At 33.3% G+C, this 22,480-nt stretch overlaps 2 protein-coding genes across 5 annotated transcripts in view; one reads left to right on the forward strand and one right to left on the reverse strand.

The window, feature by feature from the left end:
* Cibar1 (CBY1 interacting BAR domain containing 1) lies at positions 1 to 20,398 on the forward strand. The gene is made up of 9 exons (XM_015485955.2): positions 1 to 106; positions 673 to 907; positions 3,075 to 3,143; positions 3,835 to 3,936; positions 6,520 to 6,525; positions 8,050 to 8,154; positions 13,347 to 13,460; positions 18,440 to 18,559; positions 19,879 to 20,398. The coding sequence occupies exons 1-9, from the start codon at positions 81 to 83 to the stop codon at positions 19,972 to 19,974; spliced, it is 873 nt and encodes a 290-aa protein (XP_015341441.1). The 5' UTR covers positions 1 to 80; the 3' UTR covers positions 19,975 to 20,398.
* Rbm12b (RNA binding motif protein 12B) overlaps positions 8,006 to 22,480 on the reverse strand; it is a 31,830-nt gene continuing 17,355 nt past the window's right edge. For 2 of the 4 annotated variants that reach the window (XR_007340505.1, XR_007340503.1), the window contains one exon: positions 9,808 to 15,829. Coding sequence is in view for 1 of the 4 variants with exons in the window: in XM_048782797.1 (XP_048638754.1) it covers position 8,056; positions 11,048 to 11,055 (9 nt within the window). In the remaining 3 variants the exon portion in view is untranslated. Of the gene's footprint in view, positions 8,057 to 9,807; positions 15,830 to 22,480 lie in introns of those variants that run through there. The other 2 variants (XM_048782797.1, XR_007340504.1) reach the window with 2 other exon arrangements.

Below are 22,480 nucleotides of genomic sequence, written 5' to 3' on the forward strand. Positions count from 1 at the left end.
CGTGCAGCGTTTTTCTCGGGAGTCTCCGAGCCCCCGTCGTTGGGCTCTAGCCAAGGGTCTCTGGCGGTTCGTGAGGCAAGATGTTGAGGCGCAGCCTGGAAAACCGGTAACAGCCCGGGGCCTAGCTGCCCAGGGCCGCCCTTACGCTAAGGCTGGGGTAGGGAAAGTGGAGCCTCTCCAAGGGGCCCACCGCGCAGAATTCCGACCCTGGGCCGAAGGCTGCACAGCCCTCTCCGCGCCCAGGGGCCTACCTCCGCGGGCTGCAGCGAGTGCCGGCGACCCCGGAGGGCCCGGGGCAGGGCTGGCTGCCACCCACCGCTCTTCCCGGCTTCGGTCCCTCACTGCCGCTGGCGGTGCAGAAGCCCGAGAAGCTGCCGGACGCCCAGGCCGCGCGGTGCGAAGCGGCACAAGCAGTCGCAACCCCGCTGCAGTGAGGCCCGCGTGGTCCGGGCCTCATTACGGGCCTGCAGGGTCTTGGATCGGGAGGCCGGGATCCGAAGGGGTCCTAGAGGAGCGCAATTCGCCCCGCGCATCGGAAGACCGTGGGATCGTTGAGGGGGTTTGCGCCTTCACGGCTGCAGAATGCCCCGAGAATGTTTTCATATCAAATTAACGCGAAGCCATCTCATCTTAACGAGAATGTTTTGCTTTTTGTGTCACCTTTTTCTCTAGGGACGCTCAAACCAGACAACTGCAAGATGCTGTCACAAATGTGGAGAAGCATTTTGGAGAGCTGTGCCAAATCTTTGCTGCTTATGTACGGAAAACTGCCAGACTGAGAGACAAAGCAGACCTCCTGGTGAATGAAGTCAACGTGTATGCCTCTACAGAGACCCCAAATTTAAAGCAGGGCCTGAAAAACTTTGCTGATGAGTTTGCTAAACTTCAGGATTATCGGCAAGCAGAGGTATGGAATGAGGTCAGAGTGTATTGATGAATGAGCCAGGAAGTAGAGGATGAAGGAACCCCTGAAGACTTTGATTATAATCTACCTTACTGCAGTGGCAAACGCACACTTGATGATAAATGCATATTTTCTTGTCTTTAACATTGTGTTAGTCTACTAAAGGGAAGCTTTTTTGTGATTTACCGTTTCGAACTAAAATTTAGGGTGTATTTGAAGTCTTTCCCATTTGCCAGCTTTGGCGAAGGGGAGCCCTTGTACAGAGGGTTTTAAACCTAGTGCTTATGGGGGAAAAAAGCACGACTTGTGTTTTGTGTGCACTTAAATACATTTAAAAGTATGACGAAGATGGAAAATGTTGAGAATGGCAATGTGAATGACTGAACGGTTACTAAATGGGCAAGCTATTACTGATGTTTTCATGATCTATAGCCGACCAATGGCAAGGCTATGATTTATAACATAGTGAGACACTGTGAGGTGAGGTTGGTTGGTTTGTTTTGCTTTGCTTTGAGTGGCCAGGAACTTGTGATTGTTTTCTTTCTAAAAACCCCCTTTTATCCCTTTAATATTTCATAAGTGCTTTCACTTGTATTTATTTTGTTTCAAGACTCAAGCTGCTTTGTCAGAAGTTGCCCAGTTAGAACTCCATTGCTTTTTTTCTTCTTTTCATCAGTGCTTTTGGTTCTTTTTTTAAAGCCTAAAAAAAATTTCAGTTACCAAAAAGTAAAACGAACACTAATATTTGAACCCATCATTATTATACATACAAAAATTTGAGTAAAAAACTATCCGGTACCTTTTAGGAAAATGTTGAGTTCTTGTCATAGACATTTCTCAGTTATACATGAATACACAACTGGGCATTTGTTTCAAAACTAATTTACAATCACGGGTAATTATAAAATCTTATTGTAGCCAATAATTTCCCCCTTTTCTAGATTAATGCTATTATCAAATAGCAAAGTGAATTGATTTACATTTGTTCTCCTTTTATTTTCCTTGCTTACCAAATGGTGGAGGTGCTAATGACAAAAGGTAGGCAACAGAAAGGAGAACAGAAAAAAAAACAATATGGTAATCCTTATACTATAGAGTCAGTGTATGAATTATAAGAAATGATATAGACTAAACTCTCCTGATTATTCATGGTTTTGACTTTGGGATTCCAAATATTTAAAAGTTAGGTGAGAACTTGATTGTTTTTCTTCATTTTCCTAAAATATTAATATTTACTAAAATATTAAATGAAACATTTTATAACATTTGGTTTTCAAAAACTAAAGGAAAATCAATATGAAATGAAATGATCTTACATTATATAAATATGTATCAAAAAAGCTTTCCCTGCCATAAAAATACGTGTTCATTTTTAGCAATTAAATAAATGTCATTTGCATTACCTGTTCTGACAGAGAAAATTTTAATGTCCAAGAGTTATTTTTCTTATGCTATATTTATATATGCACTTGCCTATTTTGAAAAAGTTTCTTCAGTTCCTTCTACTAATTTTATTAGTAAAAAAATCATTTAAATTACTTTGTTATTAAAACTATGTTTAAGGAAAACTGATTAATTCTGGTTAAAAAAAGTATAGCAATATACTTTGATCAGCAATACAGACCACTTGTGATCTAGGGTTTGATAATTCACAAATGGTCGTCAGAAAAAAATTGCAGCTAATATTGTAATCCCTAAGCATTTTTGCTTTTGAGGCTTGTTTTCAGTATGCTAGATCTTTCAGCTTCAATTTTCTGGAAAGATCTAATATCCGAATATTTAGTCTAACATTATGCTAAACAACTGAAAATGGTGGCTGTATTAAAATTTGAGATGTCTTGAAAGGTACCTGAAAACTACTACTAAACACTAAGCTCCTTGGAAATCTCAGACTTTTTTTTTTTTTTTTTTTTTTTTTTGTCTTTCTGCTTTTACTGTTACTGTAGAGCTTACCAGTTTTTAATGTGTTTGAGTTTATATTCTGTCTTAACAATTTCTGGTGAGTATCCTTTTACTCAAAAGATGGGTTAAAAAGTGACTTTTAATTTAAAATTAAAAAATTAATCTGTACAGTGATTATTTCAAAATAAACAACATTTTATTTCAGCATTTAAAATTTGATATCTTTATATGTTTCTTTTCAGTTATATTTTATAATAATTTTCAATAGGTTGAAAGACTTGAAGCCAAAGTAGTTGAACCTTTGAAAGCTTATGGAACCATTGTAAAAATGAAACGGGTAAGTAAATCTATTTTCTTATCCTATTATTAGGTATTCTGGCAAAGGGCATGAGGTTTCCAACTCTCCTTTTAATATAAAATACAAATTACATGGAATCATTCTGTTTCCATATCTTTCATGTCTGAAAGATAATTTCTTGGATATTTAAAAATAATGAAATATTTTTAGTGAGCTTACTAAGTATACTACTGTAGCAGCATAAGACATTACTATGGAAGTTTAAATATATTTAATATTTATAATCATGAAGACTGTATGGACAGAAATTGTTTTATTAGATGAATATGTTTATTTTTGTTTTTATATATTTTTTCAAAGCAGATGACACTTGTACTTTTAAAATGAATGTGACAAAGTTCTGTTTTTAAAATCAATATATAATTTACATGTAATAAAATTCCTTCCTTTGTAAGTGTTCAAATGTGTATGCCTGTGTAACCACCACCACAATCAAAAGTATATATATAAATATATTGTATGGTTGTAGCTTTGCATTGAGTGTCATTATTTTGAGAGATTTTTAAAGAAACATGCATGCTCTTTCTCTCCCTTTTTCTGACACACCCCCTGCAATAATAATAATTCCTATGATAATGGTGCCTGAATGAAAATAAAAGCATTCTTCCTTTCATAAAACAGTGTGTCTTATTTCTTAAATCAGAAATTCACAAAAAATGCTTATTTGCAGGATGACCTCAAAGCAACACTAACAGCAAAGAATCGAGAAGCTAAGCAGTTAAGTCAATTAGAAAGAACACGGCAACGAAACCCATCTGATCGACATATAATTGTATCCTTTGAATTTTGGTCTTAAAAAAGTGTTTTGTAAGGTATGCAGTACAAAAGTAAATGTGTATGGAAATTATTCATTTATAGTTTTAAATTGTGGAGACTTTTAATATAATGCTGAAAATGAAAAAAAAAAACTGTATTTAGAAGTTCTCACTATAGAAATTAGCTCATTGTAAAGAGATTATACCACCTAACTCAATTCCCTTATATTGTTTCCACAAACAAACAAACAACCCACTCATAAATGCAGATGTTTTCAGAGTAAATTCAAATTTTTGAGTTGTTTTTCCATGGTGATTACTAAACATTAATTATAAAATTAAAGACCTATCATTACTGCTAATATATCAATGCCTTTCTGTCCCACTTTTGAAAAGAGGAAAGAAAAAATCCTATAATAATTCCCTTCATCCTTTAAAAAGTAACTCACGTGAAACCATAATTATGACTTTCAGCCAAATACCCTCAGGAGTTTCAGAGAGTATACTGAGGTCCACAGACGGACACAAAAGAATCTAAATAGGAGTATCTGCTGAAACAAGGTCCTTATGGTAAACATTACTATTTCCTAACCTAGAATGTACCTTGTTCATGATTAATAAAAACATAAAATAGTTGCTAAGTGCTAGCAATGAGGATAGGTAGGACTGTGTAGAAAACACTAACTTATCCCTGCTGCCTCTCTTTCCCATTCCTTATGTGTCTCCTTCCTACTTCCTTAAGGTTGTTACTACTCAGCTCAGCCAGAAACCACATGAGGAGTGGCTCTTTGGGGGCATTTGAGGTTCCAGAACACCTCCATTCCTGAGGGGAGTCCCTCGAACAGTGATCTGGGGCTGCGCCAGTTGCCTGGTCCTTCTTCCCATGGACCAAAGGTACATAAGCCCAACCTTATACTTAAGAAAAATGGGCAGCCTAAGGGCTGGGAGTACCCTTTGGAGGCTCTGATAGGAACATCTAGACAATTGTTGAGGCTTAAGATCTCAAACTAGAGATTATAGAATCCATTTTAAGCAAGTCAAACCAGAGAATGCTGGAAAGTTCATGACTGACACCTAGAAATCAAATCAGAAGCCAGGCAAGAGCACCAGTATTTAAGAATTAAGCTAGATATCAATATTTTCTTTGTTTTGTTCTTGGCGGGGAGGGCTATATGAAGACAGGTAAAATATAACATCTGGAATCCCAAGCAACTGGCAATTAAAACAGGAATAATAGTATTGATACTCAATACAGAAATGAAAGCATTTCTAGATGAAGATTTTTTTCTGACTTAAGTGTTCTGTTTGGGAAGGATTAAAAGCAACAATAGAAAAGATTATTGTTATAGGTGAATTGATTTGCTCACTGGTAAGATCTACAACTTAGGTATTTTGACAACCTGAGGCTAGAAAATAAATGCAATCTACAGATAAATGTATTCAATAAAAATATAAAAATATTCAATCATAGCATCATAGTATTTTTACCAGGATACATCCTTAAAATTCAACTGACTCTTTGTTCAGAAGTATTCTAAAGTTCAATATGTAAAATAAAATGAAGTTCCTCTAGTAAAGATAAGAATCCAGGCTACAGATATATATAGCTCAATCAGTAGAGTGCTTGCCTCGTAGGCACAAGGCCCTGGGTTCAATCTCCAGTACCACACACACACACAAAAAAAGATAATGAATCCTAGATCTTTGCCAGCTCACTACTTAGGCCAGCCCCAGGTGACTTCTGAACAAGCTTCCTGTAACAAAGTTTGAAAAACACCAATCTGGCTCCCCCTTTTATAATTATCTGAAACTCTTGACTGATTCCTTTAATATAATGATAGCTGTATCTTAATATTTTAATAGCATATTCTACTCAAATTGGCATACTGGAGAATTTTTAAGAATTTTCAGTGAAAGGAAGAAATATTAAAAAATCTATATTCGCTTTCCTAAAACTAGCTGTGAGACTCTGGATGAGTTATTGTGCTCAGACAAATGTATTTCAGACTTTCAAAAATGAATACAAGTTGCTGAAGGATGGTAAGTTAAGATAGAGGTCCCAGCTATGGCTACTATCCCCAATGCTTTCCTAGTTTAGTGAACTCTACATATACTTATATGTTTTTATATGTTTTAAGGTGACAATATCAATAATTGGGAAAGAAAAAGACATGAATCAAAAGGAAATAGTCACAAGAACTGAATCAGTTATATTTAATAGTATTAGGAATTAATTTGCTTGAATATTCTCAGCAAAACATTGACATCAAATACTGATTTTTTTTCATTATAAATCTCCAAAACAGTTCTATATTACATTTCTGTGACAAACTCCTAAGCAAAAAATATATATATATATGTGTGTGTTTTTATATATATATATATTTAATACCAGTTATGATTAAGCTGAGAGTTTCTGTGGTTAGACTTTACATTCCATATGATAAATGTATACACAGATATAAATGAATTCATTTTTTAGTGTTTGGTATCTTGAAATTGTGTAGCTAAGTATATAGTTCTGTAAGAATACATGAGTTTAGTTTACTGAAAAAATTGTTCTCTTTGAAATGTATTTTTTCCTTTATGAAAAATTCCAGTCACAGGTGGGTAATAAAGTGGTGTATCAAGAAATGGATCCTTATAGTAAACCCTTTTACTTATTTCAATTTATACATTTCCTTAAAAAAGAAACCAATGGCTAAATGTCACAATATTACATATCATAGAAATTTAATGACAAATGCAAATTTTCCCCAGTTATTAAATGATTATATGAGACTTTTTAATAAATATAATTCTAGCATAAGAAACAACTTGATTAGAATTTAATCAGAAAATTGGGCTATGACTTTAAAAATCTGTTATTGTTGAAGAAAACAAATGTGTTTGGGCAACTACTGTCTAAAGAAAGAGATGTTTAAAGAAATAGATATGAAAACTGAACAAACTACGTTATGTACACATACTAATATGTAACAACAAATCTCACTGTTATGTATAATTTTAATGCACCAATTTTAAAAAGAAGTACATGATTAAATTGGAAATGTTCAGCATTCAACAGTACTTTGTCACTGCATATGACTGTTGAGTTCTTGAAGTGTAACTAGAATACCTAGGAACCAGTTTCCACATTTGTATTTAAGTTTAATTAATTTAAATGTAAATAGCTATATGCAGCTAGTGGTCACCATATTGACTACACAGCACAGATCAAGATAGTTGTAGTACATTTCAGCATACATAAAGCAAAGCATTAAATTAGTTATTAGTGTACAAATTTTTTAATATGTATATGCTACATAGAAATAGTGTAATGTTAGTATCTGAGATATTTGTAGGGTATATACTATTCCACTGGATTAAGAATATTATAAAGTTAGAACATTTGAAGAACTATTAAACCTAAGCAAGGTGGTGTAGTAAGAGACTTTAGATATATACTTGCTAACCTTAAATATTTCAGTTGTGATAGATGATTGATAGGGAGGGAGGGAGGGAAAGAAAAGGAAAGAAAGAAAATTAGACTCTCAGTTGTGGAAGGAAGGAAGGAAAGAAAAGAAAAAAATTAGACTCAGTTGTGGAAACTGACATAGCAACAGGTCCTTCTACTGTGTGTTTCTCTTAGTCCTATAGAAAGATGATTCCATCAAATCCATACAATAAATAGTCCTATGAGATAAACTTTATTGTATTTTATAGATTGAGATAATACTTGAGAGAATTGAAAATACTTACTAATAAATCCCAAGTCCTTTCTTAATAAAGTGGTAAGGGGAAGAGAGAGAAAATAAAGGATAAGAATGAGAAATGTTATAAGTAGTGAAATACAAGTATTAGAAAACAGAAAATAGTCTCACAGTAAATCTTTAAAGAGTGATAGGAAAAAGATGATTTTTATAGAAGGGAAGGATTTTTGTTTGAAATCATGAATCATGTCACTTAATAGATTCAAAATTCTTTATTCTACATGTCTTATTATATAAATCATTGTATGTGGTAAAATATAATATTTAACAATTTATACTATTGTCAAAAGCCAATACTACATTAGTAACACGAATAGACTCAACAAAATGGATATTGATTTGATTTTTTATATCTTTGGTTGGGGAATACTTTTACAGGCAGAATCTGAATTACAGAGAGCAACAATGGATGCTACCCGAACAACTCGTCATCTGGAGGAAACTATTGACAATTTTGAAAAACAGAAAATTAAGGATATAAAGGTAATTAAGAATTAAGTTTCAAAAAAAGTTTTCTAACCTTATTTTTTCAAACTTATGAAAAATTACTGATTTTTTAGACCATACTCTCTATGAAAAAAGATGTTATAGATCAAAACATATAATGTGAAAATAATGGTAGGCAAAGGAGCTGCATTTCAACCAGAGATTAGACATTCAACTTTTTATCCCAAAGACTGTTTTTTCAAGGAAAACTAACAGTATGTTTTTATGTATCAAATGGCATTTGATATGTAAATTATCTTTCAATCTTCACAATAGCCCCACAAGAATGGGTGGTGTTATTAAGAAATTAAGCAGAGAGCTTATAATCGCAGTATCTCAGGAGGCTGAGGCAGGAGGATCCCGAGTTTGAGGCCAGCCTTAGCAAATTTAACACTTAGTGAGACCCTATCTCAAAATAAAAAAATTTAAAAAGGGCTGGGAATGTAGCCCCAGGGTTCAATCCACAATACAGAAATTAAAAAAAAAAAAAAAATTAAGCAGAGGTACAATTTTAAAAATCTGTGGTTTCCATTGTAAAACACTATCATTAATATCTATTACACAAGACTTTCTAATAGCTATTATCAAATAATAGGGTAATAGCCAACCATATAAATTTTCATCCACCACCACAATAAGGTGTTTTAGTCAACAAAATCACAATCATTGCCTTATTTCTTGTAACACATCATTAGACAGAAACCTTTTTACAGGATCATAAAATTCAACAGGTCTTTGGTGGCTTTTTGTTTATGTATCTTGGAAAGAAGGACTGATTATAACTACTTTATATACTTTAAAAAATTCACCTAAGGCTGTCTTTTTGGCTCACTGAAAATTTTCCAGTAGCAAGTTTTAAAATTTTTCTTCCCACTTATTACTAGAAAGAAGCTTTCCTGCTTTTATAAGGTATAATCTTATCAATAAAATAAACATTATTTGCCAGTTAATTATATAATACCTCTCTGAAATCTGTGAAACAATACTCATTTGCATCTTTAATTTCCTATCATAATTTCAAAAGGATTTCAGAACTTTACTTTCTCAATTCAGTCACAGGCTTTGCACTCTGCTGTGTAAGAATCTAAGGAGGCTGCCCTGAGAAAAATGCTTTTACCAAGCTGAGAGAATAAAGGGGCGGGGGGAGGCATGAAGTTCTACAATTAATATCCTCTCACGAGAACTAGAGGAACAAGGCTTTTTTAGATATCTTTAACATGAAAAATGAGAATGGACACTTTGGAGGCATGCCTGATTCCACTGCTGCCTAAGGGCTTCCTTAGTTAGTAATGCGAATTGAGTTTCTCCCTCCACCACTGACTCTTCCTTGTGCCTGCAAAACATTTTTACACATGGAAATTCATCTCTGATTTTTGAGCTCACTTTGTGCTCCACCTGCATGCTTGCTAACTCTACAAGTGTTAATTCTTTGAGCATCACCAAGTTAACTATTGAGGCACAGAGGATGAGTGCAGAATTTCCAGAGAAAATGCCTGCTACTGGGATTTCCTGAAATGGGAAATGGAGGGGCTGTACAAAGAGCTTCCAACACCTTCTCCTTGCCTGCAGTATCATGCCCCTAAAAACAGAAAGTCCTCTGATGGTTCTGGGATGGGATACAGGAAGAAACCTTCACCTTTAAAAAGTTGAGATAAGCCAGACACAGTGGCACATGCCAGTATTCCCAGTGTCTCAGACAGGATCAAAAGTTTGAGATCAGCCTCAAAACTTAGTTGTCTCAAAAAAAAAAAAAAAGCGCGAGCGAATAAGCGAGTGTGACCTGGGGACTCAGCTCAGTGGCACAGCGCCTTGCATTCAATCCCAGTTCCAAATTCCACGTATAAATTTACTGATTTTGTGTTTGGGGCCATCACCAATTTGAGAATATTTTCATCACCTCAACCTTGGACTGTCAGCTTCTAAATCCCTGCCTACCTCCCACACCTAAGTAGTCCATATCTTATGTGTCTATGGATTGGAATCATGCATAGTATTTTGTGACTGTTTCACTTATCATGCTTCCAAGGCTTATCCATGTTGTAGCATGCATCAGTACTTCTTTTATGGCCAAATTACATTCCATTTATTATATGGATATTGTTTTGTTTATCCATTCATCAGTTAGTAAATGTTTGGATTGTTTCTACCCTTTGGCTATTAAGATTATTAATGCTGATGTAAATAAAAATTCATGCCCAGGTTTTTGTGGACATTTTTTCTTGCATACATACCTAGGGGTGGAACTATCGAATCATATGGTAACTGAGTAGCCAGACTTTTCCAAAGCACCTGCACCATTGTACATCCCCACTAGCAGCATATGTGGTTTCTAATTTCAGTACTTCCTATTCATCAGGCTTCTTGATCGCAGCTATACTACTACTGGGTGTAAAAAAAATAAATGGCTATTTCGATATTTTGCCCATATTTTAATTTTTTTATAATTGGGTTACATTTTTGAGTTGTAAGGGCTTTTTAGTGTATTCTGGATAAAAGTTCCTTATAAAAATTTGAAGTTTTCTCCCATTCAGTAGCTTATTCACTATCTTAATGGTGTCGTGTGAAGCACAAATTTTTAACTTGTGATGAAGTCCAGCTTACTTTGATTTGTTGCTAAGACTTCGTTACTAAATCTGTGATCCTTGTTTTCTTCTAATAGTTTTAGTTCTTAATACAAGAGTATTTGAGTCTTTTATCCATTTAATTCTTGTACATGGTGTGCACTAAAGATTGAATTTCATTCTTTTGCATTAGATTATCCAATTGTCACACTATCATTTGTTGAAGAGATCACTCTTTCGCCATTGAATGGTCATATCCTTGTTGAAAATTACATGTTTTTACTTCTGGACTCTTTCTCTCATTGATCTGAAATTATCCTATGCAGTACCACACTGTCTTAACATTGCTTTGTGGTAAGTTCTAAGATCAGGTTGTGTGAGTCTTCCTATTTTCTTTTTAGATTGATTTATCTATTCTGGAGCTATATTAATTGTAGAATCAGTCGGTCAATTTTCCCAAAAAGTCAGCTGAAATTTTAATAAATATTGCATCAAATCTATACATCATTTTGGGAATAATATCTTAAGACTGATTCTTCTAAACCATGAATATGGAATAGTTAGACTGTTAAATTTTCCTTTACGTCTTTAAACTATATTTGTAGTTTTCCGTATATGGTGAAGTAGTTGATGTGAGCAAGAAACAAATTTTAATAGCTTCCTTTTATTATAAACATAATATCATGATTTTTCCATAAAATTATAGAGACAAACAAGAATCTCAGCATTCAAAAAATAATGCTAGCATTTTGGTTTAGATCTTTCCACACTTGATCCTATGCACATATACCGGAGATATAGTAAATAAGATTTAATAACACACATCTCTTGGGCACTGACTATATAGCAGGTACCATTTTATGTAAATAAACTCATTTATTCCTCACAACATACTTATGAGGAAGGCACTATTATAATAAATATAAAATTTATTGTGGACACATTCATGGTAAAAAGTAGAGATCTGTGTCATCCCTTTTTGATTTACTCAGTATTTTGTAATATGGATATTAATTTAACCAGGCTTAATGAACATCTAGGTTATTTTGCAATTGCAGATAGCTTTTTTCAACCTTTGTTCTGGTCCAGTTATTCTCTTGGGATAAGTTGCCAGAAGTGGAGTTCCTGGTTCAAAGAACACACACACACACTAATTGTAATAACAATTTTTAAACCTTATGTCTGCAAAGATTGAACAGTTTCTTTTCCTATCAGACTTTGCATAAGCATACATGCAGCTGATGGGTAAATAAAAAAAATCAGTATTATAATTTCATTAGTACTGTTAAAGCATTAAGTACTTTTTCATGTGTCTAATGATAAACTTTATTTCTTTAGGGGATGCTGCCCTTTTTTGAAATAACTCTTTACATTGAGAAAATTAACTCTAAAGAGATGTGTTGCAAATATATTTCACTTTTACTGCTTATGGCATTTCTGCCACCTTAAACCTTTGTTTTTGTTGCTAAGTCTATTGGTGGTTTTGGTTTCTGCCTTGGTGTCATACTAGAACTGTTGCTGTCCCCAACATTACATAAATATTTGCTTATGTTTTCTACTTTTGCGTTTTTAGAATATTGTTAAATATTTTTCTTGTAATTATGAGGTAGATATATAACTTTTTCCTTTTGATAGAAAGATCTGTTGTCATCCTTTCTTGAAGAGCATCTACTCTAAGTTTTCATTTCCCCTTGCTTGCCTGTTAATATCTTTTTTTAAAAGAAAATGCTAGTTTTTATTTTAATTTTTTTTCTGCAGATCATACATTTATAGTATTCAAAAATCAATTTTATTAAACAAAAATATGTAGTGAAATATCTTACTCCACTAAACATCTTGCTGGAAGCTCTAATATTAGTTGGTAAATAATACTTTACTTTCTAATTTAGCCGATTTACTTCTTGAACAGGTGATATGGCTTGTCACTTTCACTCTCCGGTTTTCCTTGTAGGAGTTTCCACACTCTTAAAGGCACTTGATTCCTAACTGGTTAGCAATTATCTTAGGGAGATAAGCAATTAAGAAAGTCTCAGTCCTGGTCAGAAGCTATTCCACCTCTAAGGCATCCTTTGGTATCTGGCGAGTCTAAGCATCAAATCCAAAACTGTAACTTAGCATCATGCCGTTTATAAAAGTCAGTTGCTAGGTCAGTGTACCAAAGCCCTCTGTGACCTATATAATAAGTGAAATAAGAGTCATTGTTGGTCATAATTAACAATCTCTTATCCCAGAATACAGTTTTTGTTTTTTTTGTTTTGTTTTGTTAACATCAGTTGGAGTTACTAAAATACCAGCTTCAAAACTTAACTGGAATACTTAAAGGCATGTACCAGAGAATTTGCTGGCATACATTTTAGTCAGATTTTTATTTTCATAGCTGTCAATTACCAGGTATAAAGATAACTGATAAAGAGTATGACCAGTAAACATTTTGTATAATTTTAAGGTTCTGCCATAAAAGGTGTTTATAAATATTTCTATTTTGGTGTATCTTTTGTGCTTTGTCTTGTAGGAAAACAGGATACCTTTGTCTTTCATAAAATGTAAAGACTGTAGTGGGGAATAAGTACTTTTAACTACATTCATAAAACAATTTAAATGACTAAATACAAATCTTTGTTTTTCTAGAATATATTTTCAGAATTTATCACAATTGAAATGTTATTTCATGGCAAAGCTTTAGAGGTCTATACTGCTGCCTACCAGAATATACAAAAGATTGATGAGGATGAAGATCTAGAGGTAGGACTATGTCTAATATGGTTCTGTTAATATGAAAATGTTTCAAAGAGAATATTAGTTTGTATAAGTAAAAATATCTTAAAAATTAGAACACTACAATGGTGATTATTATGTGCAGTCCCAAACACATGACTTTTCTCATTTTTCCATTTATTTATTTTTTAACTTTTCAAATTAACCATAGTAAAGTTCCAAGACAATTTATAGTAAAACATAATCTACATCAAACTATTACATGAAATAAAAATTGTGCATTTTCTCTGGTGATATAAATACTAAAGTGTACTTAACATTGATTTGAGCAACATTTTGAATGTTTATGCCATACATGATACCCAAAGCTTTTCATTTATTTTCTTATTCAATCCTCTCACAAACCTATGAGATAGTTGCTGTTTAGTCTCATTTTACAACTACAGAAGCAGGCTTAGAGGCTTTAAGTTCATTATCTGTGACCACTTTGCTAATAAATACCAGGATCTGAATTCCAATTGGCTTTGTGTAAATTACTAAGCCATGAAATAAATTTAGGTTTTATGCAGGCTTGCTGACAGGAGTTTTACTTAAATGCAAATAATTCTGACTGTCCAATTAACAATTAACATTGGCCAATCAGTAAGTGTCAAAGCCTGGACTTCAGTAAGCACACCCAAAGAGCAAATGCCCTACCTTATCTTTCCAGAATTCTGTATTAATAAATGACTGATTTGGGAGTGTCTCCCATTTGCAGATTCTGCAGACTACCCTCCCTCCCCATCTTTTAAAAATATTCTTAACTATCCATAATAATGTCCTCTAAGCCTTCTTGTCTGATTACTCAACTGTTTCCAGGAAACTAATAAAATCAGGGCGCAGCATAACTAAAATGAAGAAAGATGCATGTTTATTATGTTTGTTTCTGATTTTATGTCAGTTATGCATATGTGATCATAGTTATATATATCATTTGTTAACAGATGACCTCATAAGTGTAACCTGCTTTAAATACTAAATTTTTTTTCACTTCTTTTCATATTGTTTTCAAAAAGATTATTAAGTTTTTATCTGTCATTTATAAAATAGCAAATGTTTCTATAGTGATTACTTTGGGCTGATTTATACATTTTGGCTATGCTAGTTATTTTAATCTTCCTATCTTCATTTCCATGGATGAGAAAACCAAATCACAATGAAGTTGAACTTCCCAGAGATCCCATAGCTTGTTAAGTAGCAGAGCTGGGGGTCAAATTCAGAGGTCTGATTACAAAGTTGTTTTAATCCTCTACACCATACTACCGAAGTATGATTTTGGGTGAATCACACGAATCATTTCCTGCAAGAAACAACACTGTACTAAGGGGCAGGTTAAAAATGATCCCCTACACTTTCAGTCTTTACCTACACTTTCAGTATTAACCTTTCATATTCCACTTGTGAACTGATTCTAAAGTTCCTTCAAGTCCTTTGTTCCCTAAGACTTTTTCCCACTGGTTCAGGGGCTTCCTTTGTAATTCCTCTTACCACTACTCTTAATCACCTCTTAATCAGTCTATGGGAGACAGATCCATGAAAACTAAAGGTCCCAGGGTGTGTGGTAGATGTGTTTTTAGTGGTACTCACAGATATGATTTATTACAGCAAAAAGCACATAAATAAAGTAAAATCAATATGGGGAGAAGGTGAAAGAGGCAAAACCTGGAGGAAACCAGGGCTAAGCTTCCAAGATCCCTCTCCCAGTTTATTGAGCACCTGTGTTTATTGAGCACCTATAACAGGCATCATTCTAAGTGCTGAGGATTTAATATTGTGAAAAATGGTCTAACTGATCAAAGCAGGAATTTAAAATATACCAGGAAGTTCAAACATTAAAACAAAACAAAAAAATACTGTGTAGCTGTTTAAGTTTTAAAATTCCATTAAAAAAAAATGCTGTATATGATAATAGCATTCCAAATAGTCTCCAGAATCAAAGACTTGAGAGATAAGGAGGATGACTGACAAAAAAGTCCTGGGGCAAGCTGCTGTGAATATAGAGCAGTGTATTTTAAATAGTTCACAGTACAGGGGAAAGCACATCTTCAATAAACCAAAAGCAGTAAGAAGGTCCCAAGAGGATAAGGATCCTATAAATACAAGGATTCTTGGAAATACAGAAAATACACAGGGAGGGACAGAGAAATAATTCACTGTTCTTCCATGTAGTCCATGTTCTCTGAGAACCACTGAGATGATATTTCAGCATCAGTCAACTTTTTGCAGTTAGGCACTCTGATTACATTCAAACTATCTTACCTTATTTGTTCTTCACATAAGTAATGTTGGGCCCCTTCAAATGTTTTCCCCTTCAAAAATCACTTCTATGCAATCATTTCAGATCTTGAGATCCACACCTAGAAGAGATCTTGGATCATGTTGGAAAATGCATTATTGCCAATAAATTAATCTTTCTGTTGATCTGTTCAACAGCAGATTTGTTGTTTTGCAAGAGATTAATTGTAATAAATATTTAACTGTTTTAAGCTTATCCTAAAAGTTCCATGTTTTCCATTTTCTGCTTATTTCAATCTTTGCTAGAGATGTTTAAAATGTTCAAATAAAAAATATCAATTGATTAATAAGTCATCCAGTTTTTATATCATACCTGGACACCAGTGTTCTGTCTGGCATTAAAATAGGTTAGCAGGTTTCTAATTAGTATCCCAGAATTGCCCTAAAATACAAGTTTTGTCTTCTAAGTTTCCTTTTGTGTCTTGCAGTTCTTAAAGGTTTAAAGGAATGTGTATAGAAATCACTTGATTTGGGTCTCCTTTTTCTCTCCCCACAAAATGGGGTTTAAGTTCATATTAAATCATTCTTTAGGCAAAAGTGAATTAAATTATCTATTGGGAGGACTTGCAAAAAGAAAACAGGGTTTCCTACAGTAGTTGTGGCAAAGGTTTAAAGGAATGTGTACAGAATCACTTGATTTGGGTCTCCTTTTCCCCACAAAATGGGGTTTAAGTTCATAAATTATCTATTGGGAGGACTTGCAAAAAGAAAACATCGTTTCCTGCAGTAGTTGTGGCAACAGATACTTAATCCATTAAAAACGGACATAACTATATTCTTGAGAATAAGAACAGTAGGAGCTACTGACCAGAAAACAGGGGAAAGCAAAAGATAGCATTTGACTTGGCTCTTGAAAGATGAATGAGTTTGCCGGGATCCCAAGCTGAGGAATTGCAAAGGCACAGTATGACATTATATATGTTCTCCATATAAGTATGTAGACTACAAGTGATGAATGGTAGGTAAGTTTATTAAGCCTTGGATGTCACCTAAAGTATTTGGTCTCTGGTACTACCAGAGTCAACTACCACAAAATGTTTTTTAATAGAGAAATAATATGGGGCTGGGGTTGTGGTTCAGCGTAGAATGTTTGTCTAGCACATGCAAGGCTCTGGGTTCGATCATCAGCACCACGTATACATAAAGATATTGTGTCCAACATCAACTAAAAAAATAAATATTAAAAAAATAGAGAAATAATATACTTTTGGTCTTCAGGCAAATCTAAGTAAGCTATAAAGAAAATTCTATAGTCTGTAAAATTAAAAGTACCTCAGGTAACAAATTTAGGGAGAAAGGCTTATAGCTTGGTCTACTAGGTAATATAGATATATAGAAAGGCTAATGCCTTTCACAATAAAATTAAGTCTAGAGCTGCACTGCCCAATATAATAAGCTACTAGGTATATATGGCTTATTTTAGGTAATATAAGTTAAAGTGTAAATTCAGCTCCTCAGCCACATAAACATATCAGGTGCTTAGTAGCCACACATGACCAGTAGCCATCTTTTAGGACAGCACAGAACATCAAATATTTCCATCAAATCAGAAAATTCTATTTGACAGTGCTAGTCTAAAACAAATTTGGGAGAATGAAATGTGGTCATCAAAAGAGAGTATGTGGAGTACACAGAGAATTAATTGAAGGTGAGATAAGTTCTTTCAGAGAAACTTTTTTTTAAAAGAGTAGCCTAAGGGAAAGGGCATAAGCAATAGAAAGGAGATATGAATAAATCTAGCTTTCAAAAATCTAGCCAGCTTGTACAATAAAAGAGGTTTCTAATGCCATGGAAAAGAAAAGTTTCAGGATTGGACAGGGAAGACAAAGACAAAGATTTTGGTGATTTTGGTAAGGGATTTTTGTGGAAAGTGAAAGCCCAATTGTAGTTTGCTAAAAAATGGAGATGAAGTAGAATATTTTAGAAAAATTTAAGAAGTAACACTGTACCTTGAAGTTTAAAAATATATATATCTGGAGCTCATTTTCTAAAGGAAACCTTTGAAAAATGAACAAAATTTTTGTTTGTAAATTTAAAGTTCTAAAGAAAATATACACATTGGAAAGGATCAGGATGCTTGCTTTTTAAAATAAGGATACATTGAAGAGTTTGAAGAAAAAGGGAAGTTGAAGAAATTCACACTTGTTAGTCAGTATGTTAGAGCTATGGGGAAAGAAAAAACCAGAGATAGGATCCGAAGTTTAGTAGAGTGCTAAGATTTGAAAATACTCTCTTAAGGGAATAAAAACTGACAGGTCATGGCATTCCAGATCCTAATGAGACTGGAATCCATGAATTAATAGTGGCTCCAGTTTACTCTTATGTGATTTTCCATAGCAATTCTGCAATGAAGTTAAATTGATGAGTCAAGAAAAGGCAGAGCAAAAAGAATCAAAGGTATGAGCTACAACTGCCTTACTAGCTTGCATACTCTTTGAAGACCAGAACTTTTGCAATTTTCTGGTAAAAGCACGCAAGTTTTTGTTTCATAATTAATTATTGCCTATATCCCCCTTCATTGTACACAGTTCCAGTGGATAAGACTATCGTCTTAAACTCACAATAATTCCAATTTTGTCCATGAAGGGTATGCTTTAAAAAATCTTGATTAATCTGTCTAGATTTTCATTTAGTATCTCCTTTATAAAAATACTGTTTTATCTTTGCAATAGGTTTTCCGAAATTCTCTGTATCCACAAGATTATTCATCTCGTTTAGATATTGTAAGAGCAAATTCAAAATCACCTCTGCAGAGATCACTGTCTACTAAGTGTGTATCTGGAACAGGACAGGTAAGCTAAAAACCATTTAAATCCAAGTTTCTGCCTTTGGAGGTTTTCAGTATTTAAAAATGTTTCCATTGGGTCATATACTTTACTCTATCAGGAGCTATTTTCTGTTTTGTAAAGGACAGAAAACTACACTCTGTTATTTCTTATCTTCTATAGTCACACATTATTCTCTGAAACAGAACTCTTTGAGAGCAGAGATGAAAAGACAGAAGAATGCTAATGTAGATTTGTTGTCTGGTATATGAAGAGCATAGATTGTAAATTCAGTTTAAACCTCGCTGTCATTTAGATTTACCCAAAAAATGAATTACAAAATGAATTACACTGAACATTTTCATGACTCCAGCAATACAGCTCTTTAGAGAAAAAAAAAGAGCCAGTTTTCTTTTTTCTTCTAACATACAGAAAGCCAAGAGTAACTGGACCGAGGATAGCATGCCAAACTATAGTCTAGAGAGCTCTGACCTTTCTATATCTAGCCTTCACAATTTAAAACTGAACAAAATATTTTCCAAGTACAACTTTTAGATGAAAATAGAAATCTGACTAAATACCTTCTATTTTCATTTGATTCTCTTCTAAGCATTCATTTTCTACTTTATAGTTACGTATTTCTTCCCTCAACCAAATTATATTTTACTATCTCAGCATTAATGTGTGCTTTGTACATATATTCCATAAACTTAGTCATTATATTACATATAAAGTTTTGACTATTTGAAACTAGTTAAATATTACCTAAGTTAACTTATGTTTGTATAGTACATTATCCTAGGATTTTCAACATTAGCTCTATTGACTTGGGACCACGTAACTTAGGAGAAGGGTTATACTATCCTATCATTGTAAAGATATTAATTAAACAGCATCCCTAGCCTCTACCCACAAGATGCACAAAAAATATTAACAGTTGAAACAACCAGAAGTGTCCACTAGGAGTTATAATCACCCTTAGAAAGGGTTAAGCACATGCCGAACGTAAGCTGGTGAATTCAGATTCTCAATTCATTCCATTTAAGTCCCACTATTTTTATATCAGTATTTCTGTGACATGCCTAGTTGAAATATCCTTCTGTTTTTGCAATCCTTTTGATGATTTACTAATGCTGTTTTTGCAACCCAAGAATTTTTTTTATACATAATATACTGAGTCCATATTTTGTTACTACTTACTGGTAGCTATCTAACCAGAATTAAATGGTTAATTTCATATATATGATAAATTTCTATGTACCCTTGTAAGGGCATATAAAAAGATACCAAGAATGTAAAAATATTTTAATAAGTATCTTTATTTTTAAAATATTAATTTTTAACAGATAGCTACCTGTCGGCTAAGAAAGGATCAACAAGCAGATGATGATGATGAAGATGATGACGACTTAGATGTTACAGAAGAAGAAAATCAATTTTAAGTAAACCTTATTTCCATTTTCATCTTAAATGAATTGAAATTCTGGATTACTAAACTGTAAAACTTTATATTCAGTTGATGGGTTTCACCTCAAAATGAAATCCTACTAAAATGGAAAAATAATTAAAGAAATTTATGCTCACCAAAAATGAAGGTTTTAAAAAATGATATACTCTAGTCATTTCAACATTCTACCCTAGTGTTATGTAAAAAAAAAAAAAAAAGATTATGTATTTCAAAACATTTCAGATTAATTCACTATACCTAGTTGAAGTTGCAACAATAGATAAAAAGAAAAAAAAGATTTTAACAGTTCTTCATGGCTTCTTTTTAAGACTCCCTGTTTTCAACACCAGAAAAGGTATGATTACAAATTCTACTTCATAAAGCCTTAAATAAAAAGCTTTTTTTCTCTTTTACCTTTATTAAAACCTATGTGTCATTTGATATGTAAATTTACAGTTTTCAACAAGAGTGTAATCAAATACAGTAAAGGTACTGAGGCATTATGACAATAGGTTTTACAAGTGTCCATAAAGCTTATATTTTAGTCTTAAACAAAAGTGCTATCATACCAAACAATTATATGTGGTACTGCAATTTGGAAAAAAAAAAGTAACTTTTTGGAATGTTGCCTTATCTTGGAACACCATGAATCACTAAAAAACTCTTTAAAATTTTGCCAAGCTATCATCTAGTTAATGAAAGGTCATGAAGTCATTCTATTTCCTAAAAATATAAAAAATTTAATCAGAACATTTTAGTATATGTACTGCTTTTATTTCTTTTAGGAAGAAATTATTCTTTTGTTATTTCCTGGATCCACATCAGATATTTATAAAATCATTCAGGGTAACTGGAAAAAAGCAGTTATTCGCAACAGAAAAATAAAAGAGTTTCTAGAAAGCTTTTTGACTTGTTATTCATGGTTCTGTGTTTAACAAAGTACGACTTCCTAAGACTAGTAATAATAAAATTACTTCAATGTTTTTAGAAAATTCTCAAAACACTAAGTTGATATTGTTAGTAAATTTGGTGTTGTGATTCAAAGGAAAAAAAACAGGGTTACAGTATTTTACTTGCTGCTTACTAAGAAGTAACTTCTCTTGAGCAACAGGAGCCTCACCTGTATAGCTAAAATGTTTTTGTACCTAATTAATGAATCAATCAACAAATACTTCTGGAATAAAACATATACTAAGAACAAAAGGAATACTGTCAATGAAAGTGAAAATACCTTCATCAGTGTAAAATTAAGTTTCATTGTTTAAACTTAGTTTGGCATACTTACTCTTAAAGGGCCAGATGATAAATATTTCACATTTTGTGGTCCAAGAAACACAAACTAAGGTTATTATACAGTTACTTATGTAACCACTTAAGATATAGCCACATTTAAGAGTGTAAAAACCTTTCTTAGCTTCCCTGCTGCAAGCAACCAACCCAAGTTATTTAGCCTGTAGATCTTCATCACTTTAGTGATGATCATCCTGATCAAGTGATAGTACTTCATATACAATTATAGATCATAAATATAAATGCAGTATCTAATGCAGTCCACTATTTAATGCATAGACAGAGGCATAGATAGAGGCAACAAGTCTTCAGAACTCTAGTGCTCTTAACAATGATAAAAATCATATTTGGGAATATATTTCTACCTATCTCTTGATTATGGGATTAAGTTTACTTTCTAAACATGGTTTAATATTTTTCAGATACCTTCTAGACAAAATGTTTAGCTTTCAGACACTGGGTGCCATGATAGAGAATTAATATGCTATTTCCAGTGTACCTAATACATCTCTGGGCAGGACAGAAAGGAAAACTGGTTTTGAAATGACAGTTACAAAGGATGTAACACACTGTCCGAAATTGTGATGTGCTGATAAACTGGTTATCTGGAATGACAAAGGGAGGAGAATGCCCTGATTTGCTACATTTACCAATCTGGTATAAATAACTGCTTCCAAGGCCAATTTCAGTCATCAACATATCAATGAAAGCTGAGTGGGAAAGAGACAGGCAAAAATGGCTCCCAACCAGTAGAAGCCAGCTATCTATAATTAACTTTTAATAATGTTGAAAAATATTAAGCCCTAAATGTTACAGAATAAAATATTCACATCATTTAATTTCAAAATTAAAATACAAACTTGTTATTTACCATAGCTAGCCTCTCATCTACCTCTACCATCCCATCCCAGCCCAGTTTGAAAAACAATCACATATTAATTAGGTGATTTTTCATTTTAAGCTTTATCTTACTTAGCTTAATGCTGAGAGTGGACTCAAGTCTTCCATTCATTACTCAAGAAGGTTTAATAAAAATAAACCATCTATAATCATTAAGCAATTTAAAATATTATTTCTATTTTGTTCATTGTGCTTGGTTTAGATATTCCAGTTTTATGATTCTATCTATAAGCTTACTTACTAGTTTAAAGAGCCACACAGAGGTGCTTTTTGAAAACCAAACTGAGTAGTTTCACTATTAACTATAGAAA

The sequence above is a fragment of the Marmota marmota genome, unplaced genomic scaffold (genome assembly GCF_001458135.2).
Source record: "Marmota marmota marmota unplaced genomic scaffold, marMar, whole genome shotgun sequence".
Classification (NCBI taxonomy): domain Eukaryota; kingdom Metazoa; phylum Chordata; class Mammalia; order Rodentia; family Sciuridae; genus Marmota; species Marmota marmota.